At 39.0% G+C, this 12,294-nt stretch overlaps 1 protein-coding gene across 1 annotated transcript in view; it reads right to left on the bottom strand.

Annotated features, from left to right (window-relative positions):
- Positions 1–362: 362 nt before the first annotated feature.
- CEP128 (centrosomal protein 128kDa) overlaps positions 363–12,294 on the bottom strand; it is a 597,902-nt gene continuing 585,970 nt past the window's right edge. The window contains exon 23 of the mRNA XM_006884767.1: positions 363–448. Coding sequence (XP_006884829.1) covers positions 363–448 — 86 coding nt within the window. The remainder of the gene's footprint in view (positions 449–12,294) is intronic.

The following is a 12,294-nucleotide window of genomic DNA, read 5'->3' as shown; positions in this document are numbered from 1 at the left end:
ACAGTTCTACATGTGCATTTTCCACTTTTTAACATTTGGATTCTGTGATGATAACACTTACCTTCCTTTACCCTGGCTGGTAATCAGATGACTCCTGATGACCAAACAAACGAATAATGCTTAACCGAGAGTTTTCAGCATTATTTTTAAACTCTCCTGAGAAATATAATGTCTAAAGAGAACATTTTATCTATTTTTAAGTAACTTGTGCATTATTACAAATGCACTTGGAGGCATTCTTTGTATAATTCAGAGTGAAAATGTCCACAAATTCATGACACGCACTTTACTACCATGGACTGGCTTTCTTTGCATGACTTGTTGCTTCTTGATTCCAATTAAAAAACTGATGCAAGGCTTTGTTACTTACAGTTTATGTGTGAAACTCGTGGACTGGACAGGAAGCTACTGCGGTCCTGCCAAGAGAATGAGTGATCTAACTGACGAGCTTGGGAAACTTCGGGAATAATCCCATCATCCTAAGGGGGAGAGTGGGTTGTTTGGTTTAATGGTTATAGAATGTAAGGACCAGGAGTCATTTAAATGCACTAAAATGGAAACTGAATGCTAACAAGCTATGCTGCACACAATTTGATAAGAAAAAAATAATCATTTTAAGAAAAAGGTGTGGGAAAAAATGTATATTAACTTTGTAAGTAAACCAATATAAAAGAAAAATTTTATTATAAACAGACAACCTATGAATGTTGAAGAAAATATGTAAAAAAAAGAAAAAGAAAAGCAAATTGACTAATGGTCATAGCAGCATGATATAGTTCTTTTCGCTCTTTTTCTATGGACAAGTATGAAAACAATTATAAAACTTTGTGTTCTTTATTATCTTTATAGTCACATAAGGACTACTCATATACTCTGCTTTACTCACCAAATACCATATGGATCATTGGTCATGTTGGATATTTTACTGCTATAAATAACACTGAGAGAAATACACCTAACTTTTCCATATTTAGGACTATTCCTGTTGACAAATCTTTTTAAGTGAATATACTGAGTCAGTAAAAATAATTGGATGTTTTTCAAATTCAGTTATCTAGAAATGCTTTTCATAGAGATTACACTAATCTTCTTACTCATTCCACAAACATTGAATATACAAATAATAAATAATCATGGAAAAATGCTCATGGATTTTATGCACTTTCCTTTCCTTTTTTCCAAGTCTAAGCTTTTAATATGGATGGAAGCTCAACATCAAAAGACTAAAGATTCTTACTGCTGGGCCGATTGACAGCATTATAATGGATGGTGAAGAGATGGAGATTGTTAACAACTTGAGTTTGCTTGGCTCCACAATCAACACTCTTGGTACCAGCAGTCAGGAAATCAAAAGATGAACTGCATTGGGAAAGGTGGCTGTCAGGGACCTCTCCAGAGAACTGAAGAGCAACAACATCAGTCTGGAAACTAAGGTGCACCATAGTCTTTCCAATTACTTGCTCTATGTCAGAAGGCTTGACAATGATTAGAGATGATGGAAAGAAGATTGATGCCTTTGAGCTGTGGTTCTGGAAAAGAGTATTGACTTCCAGGAGAACAAATAGGTTAGTTCTGGAGAAGGTGAAACTACACTACTTCTTGGAGGCAAGGATTCTGAGGCTTTGTCTGACATATTTTGGGCATGTTGCAAGAAGGGTCCAGTCCTTGTGAGGGACATCATGCCTGGGAAGGTGGAGGGAGAGCAAAAGATAGGAAGACCCTCGATGAGACAGATTGATTCAGTGACTGGGGTAATGAGGATTAAGTGTGTCAGAGACAATAATGTTGGCATAGGATACAGCCAGTTTCAGGGCTATATTACATAGTGTCGCTATGAGTCACAAGTGACTCAGTGGCACATAACAACAATGAAGATGAGTATGGGAATTAAAATTGTGAATTCTTTTACTAATTACATACAATAAAACTGAGGAAGACCTGAAATGCTTGCTGCAGAAGGTCAAGGACTGCAGCCTTCAATATGAATTGAAGCTCAACATCAAGAAAATAAAGATTCTCACCAGTGGTCCAATTGGCAGACCCATAATATATGGAAATGAGACTGAAGTCATTAACAATTTCAGCTTGCTCAGAAATAAAAAGACAAATGGCACAGGAAAAATCTGCAGTCAGGGACCTCTCAAAGTACTGAGAAGCAACTTTGTCAGTCTAGAGATTAAAGTGCGCCTCATCCAGGCCATGGTCTGTGCAATTACTAGCTATGCATCATAGAGCTGGACAATGACTAAGGATGACAGAAGAAAAATAGATGCCTTTGAGTTGTAGTGCTGGAGAAGAGCCTTGAACATACTGTGTACTGCCAAAAAAACAAATAAATTTGTCTTTGAGGGGGTGAAACCAAGTTTCTCCTTGGATGTCCATGATGGTTATTGTTCTTCTCCAGCTCAAAGGCATCAATTCTTTTTCTGTCATCCTTATTCACTGTCCAGCTTCCAGATGCATAGCAAGTAATAGGAAAGACCATGGCTTGAATCAAACGCATCTTGGGATTTAGATTTTTTTATTTTTTTTACCTACAATCAGAAAGGCATCCCATAATTGAAGGAAATAAATAATATGCTTTACTTGATATTTTAAAGGAGTACTCTGGTTTTTATACAGAGAACAGTTTGTTGAAAAGGAAGTATCAAAGTGAGCATGCCAGCTAAAAGACTGCAATTAAACAGAAATGTGGGATTGAGGGATAGGATTAGATCAAGAATGTCCAAAGAGTACAGATGAAACAGCTTGTTAGGTTAGATTCTTCAAAACATGTCCCACCATACAGCACAACACCATGCAACACGGCTATCTGTTAAGTTCGTTATTCTAGGAAAGTACCATGTTTATATATTATTTGTGTGGCATTTAGATAAACACAAGAGGAATGCAAAAAAATAAAAACAACATGTCGTGCTGAGTTGGAATTGACTCATAGTGGACCCTCCAGCGAGTTTTCAGAGGCAGTAAATGACATGGGAGGAGAATGCCCATCTTTCTCACACAGAGTAGCTATGGAAAATGTATTTCATATATGTATTTCATATATATACATATATATATGTTGTTGTTAAGTTCCATCGAGTCATAGATGACTCATAGAGACTCTATGAATGGAAAAAAAGACCTGAACACTTGTATAATTTTGGTTGTTTCTCCATGTTCATAGAGTTTCCAGAGGCAAGTCCTTTTGCAAGTGGATGGTACCCCTGCTTCCAAGCTTGTTTTAATTGGGAATCTCCACCAAACACTGTCCACCATGGGTAACCATTATCACATTTGGCACATCAGTGTCACAGTGTTTAGCATCACAGCAACCATGAGTTACCTCTGTACAGCAATGCACAGACCAGGGCTATACCACTGAGAAGAACGTTTGACAAAAAACAATTTAAACAAGGCCTGAGGGCCACAGATGAAAACCACCCACCTTGGACTTGGTAGCATAACTTTCTGTCCACTAGGCCAAGAGAGGTCTCTCTACGTTATCATTGTTATTGTTGTTAAGTGTTGTCAAGTCATAGACGACTCATAGTGACCGTATGAACGAAAGACCTTAACACTTGTGTAACTTTGGTCATTTCTCCATGTTCATAGTTTCTGGAGGCAAGGCTTCTTCTGAATCCAGCTTGAATATCTGACAGTTTCCTGCTGCTATACTTTTCTAGCCATTTTTTCCACAATCTTTAGCAAGAATTTATTTGCAAGTGAAAATATGGACAGACTAATTATGATCTAAGTCAAGCTGCCCACCAAGCATGCACAGATGTGTGGATGGGCAAAGAAAGGCTGTTGGCTTGAGGAGCAAGAAGCTGTCAGGACCTCTGGCCTGTTGACTTAACTGGGCCCAATCTGGGTGCTAGGAGGAGTGAGGAAACCAACAGGTCTGGAGCACATGGAGAGGTGTGGACTCTTGAACTTGCAGCTCGATGACCATTTAAACCTAGTCACTGATGGCTGGAGATGAGTTGACCAGAACCCAATCAGATGAAGAGAAGATGATCCATGCTGTGAAATAGGGCTGATGGTTGCAACCTGACAGCTTGTCTGGACTGGACTTTGCTTTTAGGTGCAGTTTCTCAAAGCTACTACAGAGTACTCTTCAGCAAAAGGGGCATGCTTGTTCAGAGTACTATTTTGATACAGATGGGCAGGTGAGCATTTGGCTATCTAAAAGGGGGATACAGGGCACGAAGCATGATGTAGTTGGTCTACATGCTTCATGGAAAGACTTGTTTATGGGATGATTGTCAGGGAGGAGAAAAGTCCAATAATAAAAAGAAATGAAATATAATGTAAATGAAGACTGTCTGGAACATAATATATGTGCATGAAATCCAATATATATGGTGGCCTAGTGGCAAGAAGCTGTGCTGTAATCTTGAAAGCACGTAGTTCAGGTGCTCCACAGGAGAAGGATGGGCATTCTCCTCCCCTGCAATTAGCTGTCTCTGAAAACCCTGAGGGGCAACTATGGGTGGGTTCCAACTCTAAGGTACACAACAACAACAATAACAACAACAACAAATATATTACTAAAAGAAAAAAAAAAGAACCTGAACAGTCAATATAACAAAGACTGGGAGAGCTGGGGACTGGGGAATAAAAGCTGCAAGTCCTCGCTTCCAGGATAAAGAAAAGGAAAAATGATGGTTGTCCCAAAAAGAGCTGTGACCAAGAGCAGCCCATTCGCTGCACAAACTGCACCTGTTGTGTGCCCAAAGGCACCCGATTAAGACGTTTATAATGATGAATATAGTAAAGCATCTGCCATCACGGACATTTCCAAGGTGATGTGTATGCGTGTCCTAAGCTGTCTGTGAAACTGAACTATTACCATGTGAGGCCCAGAAGACAGAACGCCGCACCCAGATTTAAACCTGAAGGTGCTGCCCACTGACCTCAACCAAATCCCGACTGAGCATTTGATTCCTTGAAAGCTGAAGATAAAACTCATTTGAAAGAAAAGAAAATGGAAAGTATATTTAAAAAAAAAAATCAAAGGCCAAACTTATCAAGTCAATTCCAAGTTCCAGTGACCCTATAATAGAAGAGTTTTCAACACTGACTTTATGGAAGCAGACTGTCAGATTATTTTTCCAGTAAGTGGCTGGTGGGTTCCAAGCCACCAACTTCTAGGTTAACACCGGGCCTCTTAGAAAATACAGCTCCATGTATCTCCATTTGCAAATGAAGCATGGAAGAGAAAAGCATGAAGCATGGAAGAGAAAAGCATAAGGAAAGGTTTCAACCGAAGTGATGCCTTGATGATTGTGAGAAAAGAAGAAATGAGGGAAAGCACACACACTCAGGTTTTGTTAAATAAGAGATAGAATATTGGACAATGTGAGTAATGACAAATGGGCCCCATCAGGGGAAGGATGTGGGAGATTCAATCTGACCTATTCTTCCAAAAGGCATTGTTTTCTATTTCTAAAACAAAGTTCACTCCTTACTGATATTGGTAAGTATCTTCTTTTTTTATGATAAATCTGGATAAAAGTTTAACATTTTCATTGTTCTTTTCCAAAATCAAACCAGGTAGCTTGAATTTCATTGGTTTTCTCTGTTTTTTTTTTTTTTAAATTTCATTGATTTCTGCTCTTTATTATTTTCTCCCTTTTATTTACCTTAGTTTTAATAGACTAAATATTCCAATTTCTTAAAAGTGGAAGTTTGACTTATCAATTTGACATCATTCTTCTTAATATAAATATTTAATATTAGGAACTTCTCCCCCAACTCACTCCAGCTGAATCCCAAGTTTGGCTAAGTTTTGCTTTCATTTTTATTTGTTGTTGTTGTTATGTGCCGTTGACTTGCTTGCGACTCATAGCGACCCTATGTACAACAGCCCTTAACTCTGCTCTGTCCTGTACCAATCACACTGTCTCCAACACACCCATCCAATTACCCCAGTCACTGAATCAATCCACCTCTTAGAGGGTGTTCCCCTCCTGCACTGTCCCTCCACCCTCCCAAGCATGATGTCCTTCTCCAAGGACCGGTCCCTCCTTATAACATGTCCAAAGTATGTCAGACGAAGCCTCAGAATCCTTGCCTCCAAGGAGCCGCCCGGTTTAACCCTTTCCAGGATGATTCTGTTTGTTTTCCTGGCAGTCCTCAATAGTCTTCTCCAGCACCACAGCTCAAAGGCATAAATTCTCCTTCTATCCTCCTTAGTCATTGTCCAACTCTCTGATGCATAACATGTGATAGCAAAGACCATGGCCTGTATCAGACGCACCTTAGTTTCCAGAGAGACACCATTGCTCTTCAGTACTTTGGAGCGGTCCCTAAAAGCAGACTTTTCCATTGCAACACGTCTTTTAATTTCCTGGCTGCTGGTGCCAAGAGTGTTGACTGTGGAGCCAAGCAAACTAAAGCTGTGAAATCTCTTCACCATCCATCCTGATGCTGCCAGTTGGTTTAGTGGTGACCTTCTCTTTTTCCTCTTGGTTTCTTCTGTGATTAATAGATTATTTAGAAGTGTATTGTTTAATTTCCAAATAGTTAGGCATTTTCCCCAGCCATCTTTCTATTACTGATTCCCAACTTCAATTACTGTGGTGGTGATTATGTGCCGTTGTGTTAACTACAACTTCTAGGGACCCTATGAGCAATGATTTTAACCGTGTCTTGTCTTATGCCATCTCATGACCTCTGGTATGCTTTAACTCATTATCCCTGTTACTGTGTCAATCAGTCACACGGAGTGTCTTCTCTCCTGTGCTGACTCTTTACCCTCCTAAGCATGATATCTTTTGCCAAGGACTGATCTCTCCTGACAATATGCCCAAAGTACAAGACATGGATCTTCAAAAGCCTCCAGGACAGACATGTTTATTCTCTTGACAACCCATGGTAAGTTCAATAATCTTCTCCAGCACCACAACTCAAAGGCATCAATTCTTCTTCTGTCATTACTATTCATTGTGCAGCTCTCAGATGCACAGCAGACAACTGGCTTGGATCAGGCATACCTTAGTCTCTAGACTGACACCATTGCTCTTTGGTACACTGCAGAGGCCCTTGAGAGTAGATTTTCCCAGTGCAAACCATCTTTTGATTTACTGACTGCTATCATCAAAGGTGTTGAATTGTGGATCTCAGCAAGTTGAAATCATTACCAATCTCAATGGTTTCTTTATCTATCAGGATACTGCCCATTAGTCTGACTGCAAGGATCTTTGTTTTCTTGATTTTTAGATGCAATCCATATTGAAGGCTGAAGTTCTTTCTCTTGTACAGCAAATGCTTCAAGTCCTCCTCAGTTTTGGAGTGCAAGGATGTGTCATCTGCTTATAGCAATTTGTTGATGAGTCTTCCTCTAATCTTGATGCCATTTTCTTCTTCATAAAGTTCAGCCTCCTGACTGGTCTGATCACTAATATATATTGAAAAAGTATGGAGAAAGGATACATCGCTGACACACTCCTTTCTTGATTTGTTCCCTTGCTATGTTTGGAAAACAGTTTCCTGGTCTAGATAGAGATACATGATCTTTGTATATTTGAATTCTTCTAAATTTATTGACATTTCTTTTAAGACCTAGGATATGGTCTATCTTGGTGAATGTTCAGTGTATTTCTGGAAAAAAATGAATTAATCTTCCATTGTTGGGTGACTTGTTATGTGTATTTGGTTGATAGTGCATTTCCCTTCCTCACTTACTGAGAAGAAAATGCTGAAATTTCAAACTAAAAATTGAAAATGTTCCTATTTCTTTAAAAACTTTTGTCAGATTTTGTTTCATGTATTTTGATACAATTAACAAGTACATACATGTTTAGCAGGGCCAGTACTTTAAAACGATTCACCTATCACCAAACCACTCACATTTTTTTTCCACTATGGAAAAAGAGCGCAGTGAACTTTAATGTCTTCAAGTTCTAACATTTTTATGTCTTCAAAGGACTGTCACAATCTACCATATTTAAGTATAACTAGTGAAATGAGTCCAAAAGGACATGCTACAAGAAAAAATATTTTACATTCCCTTTGAATAACCAAAATAGTTAACATGAAAGAATGTGCAAAAATACCTTCATGTTCTCCAATTATATACTGATCTTTTAATTCCTATATGTAAATTTACCAGTAGACTGTAAGCTGAATACTCCTTCCTAAATCCTTTCTCTTAATAAAATATTTACATTTTAAAGGGGAAGTTCTTGTTAAAAAGAAATATTCTTTATAATTTCAATAATCCTAGCTTTTGCTTTTTACTAATTCTTATATCCTTAGCACAAGGACCTATTTTTATTACTGTCATAAGTCTCAATAAGGTAGTTAGCCAGAATTCCCTGCAAAAATTCCACTGGGTGAAGGGATTGCATTTTCTAATATTTTCCCTGGGCTTCATCCACTTCTCTTTCATAACCCACATTGTAATTGGTTTCTTAAAAGCTACTCCAATCTGACTAAATCTTTTGTTAAACTGATCTCTAATGATTAATATTTAATGACACCCACCAAGTATTTTTCTCTCAGGAATATTTCAAGTTCAAAGTTTAAAAGACAAATGATACATTTGATTTTTCAAAAATTTTAATTTATCCAACTCTTCCCCTGGAGAGGAGGGAAAAACCCTCAACATACACCATTTTTATGTATTTCTGAACTGCGGTTGAAATATTTTCTTGAATGTGTCTCTAGCCTAATAATTCATTGTCTCTCCATCTCTGCCCCTCTTTGTTCCTAATTCTCCATCAGTGCTCAAGACACTAACCTTTTCCTCAGTAAACTTTACCCAAATTTAAAAGTTCTGGGCAGATAGCTTACTTGAACTTTGCCCTCCATTTTCCAAATTGCATGACACTATTTTAGACTTCAACTTCCACGTGAGTGAGGATTTGATTGTTTCCATCTATCCTTCCAAATATTCTACAGTTTAGCAGAGTGTCATCTGCGTTAAGGATCACATGGACATGAACGAGCACTTCTTGACCAAAGTATGGATATAAAAGTTCCATGGTAGAAATATGAGATAGATGGAAATGAGATAGGGTAAAGGTATTTTCTTGGTAAAATCATTTTTTAAGTATCATTAGTTTAACATAAGCCTACTCTTATCTATAACCAGAAGAATAAAATAGATGAATGGGACCTTCTAAGAATCAAACCCCTACACCACAAAAAAAAACCTTCTCCAACTAGATAAAAAGAAAAGCCACAGACTGGGTAAAAAATACTTGATAAGGGACTCAGATCTAAAATGTATAGAATACTCCAGCAGCTCAACAAGAATAAGGTAAACAAACCAATCACAAAATTGGCACAGGACATGAATAGACACTTCACCAAAGACAACATTCAGATGGCAAAGAAATACATGAAGAGATATTCAAAATCCCTAGCTCTAAGAGAGATGCAAAGAAAAACAACTATGAAGTATCATCTCACCATAGTAATAATAGCAAAGTTCAGCAAAGCAGCAAACAACAAATGTTGGAAAGGTTGTGGAGAAACTGGAACCCTTATTCACTGTTGGTGGGAGTGTAAAATGGTGCAACCACTTTGGAAGGCAGGATAGTGTTTTCTCAAAAAGGTAGAAATAAAAATACCATTTGACCCAGCAATTCCACTACTAGGAATATACTCTAAGGGAACCAGAGCTGATACCCAAATAGATATATGCACACTCATGTTTAATGCTGCCTTGTTCACAATTGCAAAGAGATGGAAGCAACCCAAGTGCCCATCAACAAATGAATGGATAGAAAAACTATGGTATAGCCACACGATGGAATATTATGCAGCACTGAAAAACAAGCAACTAAAAAAATATTACACAACATGGGTGACCCTGGAGGATTAGTGAACTATCTCTGTCACAAAATGACAAAAACTTCATGACACCACTGTTATAAAATAGTACTGACAAAAAAAAATAAAAAATAAAAAAAATAGTACTGACACAGGGTTGTGGGGAAACTGAGAAAAGAAGGGACAAAAATGAACACTACACTGGAGCAGATGAAGGAAAGAATGAATATATGATTAGACATGATATGTAAGACAACAGCCTAGAATAAGAGGGACATTGCAAAATGGACTGGGCAGAGAAAAGTGAGGGAGGTAATTGTGCAATAATGAACAAATTTTTAAAAAGTGATCTGGGGGCGGCAGAAGAGAGGGAGAGGTAAAGGGTGCTAACTTTTCTTTAAATTTTCATCAAAATGTAAAATTTTATTAAATAAAAACATACACCTACTCTTCATTTATGTAATTTCCCACTGTCTGACATTTGCATTTATAATAAGAGTGAAGAACAAACCATCCAGTTATTTTGTATATTCAAAATGTGGCAGGAATGGAGTTGATGGACGTGGAGTGTTCTTTTGGTCACGCCAGGCCACTTGGAGGCGTGTGGGGAGCTGGGCTGAGCTGTCCCACAGCCTCTGCTCCTTCCTGATGGAAGGAATGCTGTATTCAGCTGGCAAGCGGAGCCGTAGTCAAGGCCTCCATACTGACACTTAGGCAGCACCAAGCTAGTGGTGGCTGTTCTGGCTTCCCAGCTCCTACGTAGCCTGAAGCTCTTAAACTCAAAATTCCTACAGGACAGGATAGGAGTGAGTCGATATTTGGAAGATAAGCCCTAGATTTTCATAACTTCTAAATGTGAGCTGAACAGGGTCAGACGCTTCCATGTTGGTGGGGCTGGTGCTTGGCCACTGTCCCAGTGGACGACGTCCCAACTTAACAGAGGCTCCACAGGCCTTGAGAGCAGAGCATATTCAAGGACTGTCAAAGCAGAGCTTCCGGTGGAGGGAGTGGAGCTCTGAGGTAGCTCCATGTAAGAAGCACTTAATGAGCAGAGACAGGAGGTAAGGGAGCTAAACCACGGGCCCTCCAGGCACACAGCCTGGTTTCAACCAGTCTGGACTCCTTCAAGCCTTCTCTGCTCAGGAATTAGTCATGACCACACTTGTCATAGTGATGAGCACACCAGTAGATCTTACACCTCACACATGCAGTAGTCACTTCTGACTCCTGGTAACCCTTCAGCATAGAGCAGAACTGCCCCACCAGAATTCTAAGGCTGTAATCATTTGAGATGCTAATCTTACTTGGATCTCAACCCAGCACCCTTGGCATCAGCAGTCCAGAAATAAAAAAAAAAAAAACTGTGTTGCACTGGAAAAGTCTGCTATCAAGGACTTCTTCAAAGTGCTAAAGAGTAATGGTGTCAGTTTACAGACTAAGGTGTGTCTGATCCATGCTGTGGTATTTTTAATTACTTGTTATGCATCTGAAAGTTGGACAATGAATAAGGATGACAGAAAAATCACTACCTTTGAGCTGTGAAGTTGGAGAAGAGTGCTGAACATCCCATAGGCTGCCAAGAGAACAAAAAGGCATCCTGGAGAAAGTGAAATCAGAGTGCTCCTTGGAAGCAAGCCCGGTCAAACTTTGTTTCATATACTTTGGGCATGTTAGGAGGGAGCAGTCCTTGGAGAAGGACAGCACACTTGGAAAGGTGGATGATGAGTGTGAAAGAGGAAGGCCCTCAACAAGACAGATTGACACAGTGATGCTGCAATGGACTCAAGTGTGTCAGAGACAGTGACAATGCCACATAATAGAGTGGGGTTCAGATCCTGTTTTTCACAGTGTTGCTATGAGCTACCGTCAATTCAATAACATGAAATCATCAGTAACAACAATATTCATGGAAGCAGATCACCTTTTGCCTATGGAGCGACTGGTAACTTTGAACTGCTGACTTTTCAGTTAGCAGACTCCTGCTTAATCCACTGAGCCACCAGAACTCCTTAGTCAATCTTGGCTGTTAGCAACATTTATGAACACACTTTTCCAATTTTTTTTTAAAAAATCAGACAAATGGCAGGTTTGCAGATAAAATATTTGCATTATCACCAAGTTTTGAATGACCTGGTCGTTTTGAATGACCTGGTCGTTTTGAATGACCTGGTCGTTCAACATATCCATGTTGATAAGTGAGGAAAAAGAGACACAGAGATAGAGTGTAAGTGGAAGTCTCTGTGTGTTTGCAGGTATGTGCATAAAACAACAAACCCTTTGCTAGTGAGCTGACACAATGTGTCACAATATGTTTCATTGATTATGCAAAGCCATTTGACTGCGTGGATGATAACAAACTGTGGCTGACTCTGAGAAGAATGGGAATCCCAGAACATTTAATCGTGCTAATGCGAAACCTATACTTAGACCAAGAGGCAGTCGTCAGAACAGAGCAGGGCAACACTGCATGGTTCAAAATTGGGAAGGGTGTATGCCAGGGATGTGTCCTATCTCCATACCTTTTCA

The sequence above is a fragment of the Elephantulus edwardii genome, unplaced genomic scaffold (genome assembly GCF_000299155.1).
Source record: "Elephantulus edwardii isolate Elephantulus edwardi_28Jun2011 unplaced genomic scaffold, EleEdw1.0 scaffold00037, whole genome shotgun sequence".
Classification (NCBI taxonomy): Eukaryota; Metazoa; Chordata; class Mammalia; order Macroscelidea; family Macroscelididae; genus Elephantulus; species Elephantulus edwardii.
Note: the sequence above shows the minus strand (reverse complement) of the source record. Positions and strands in the feature narration are given on the sequence as shown.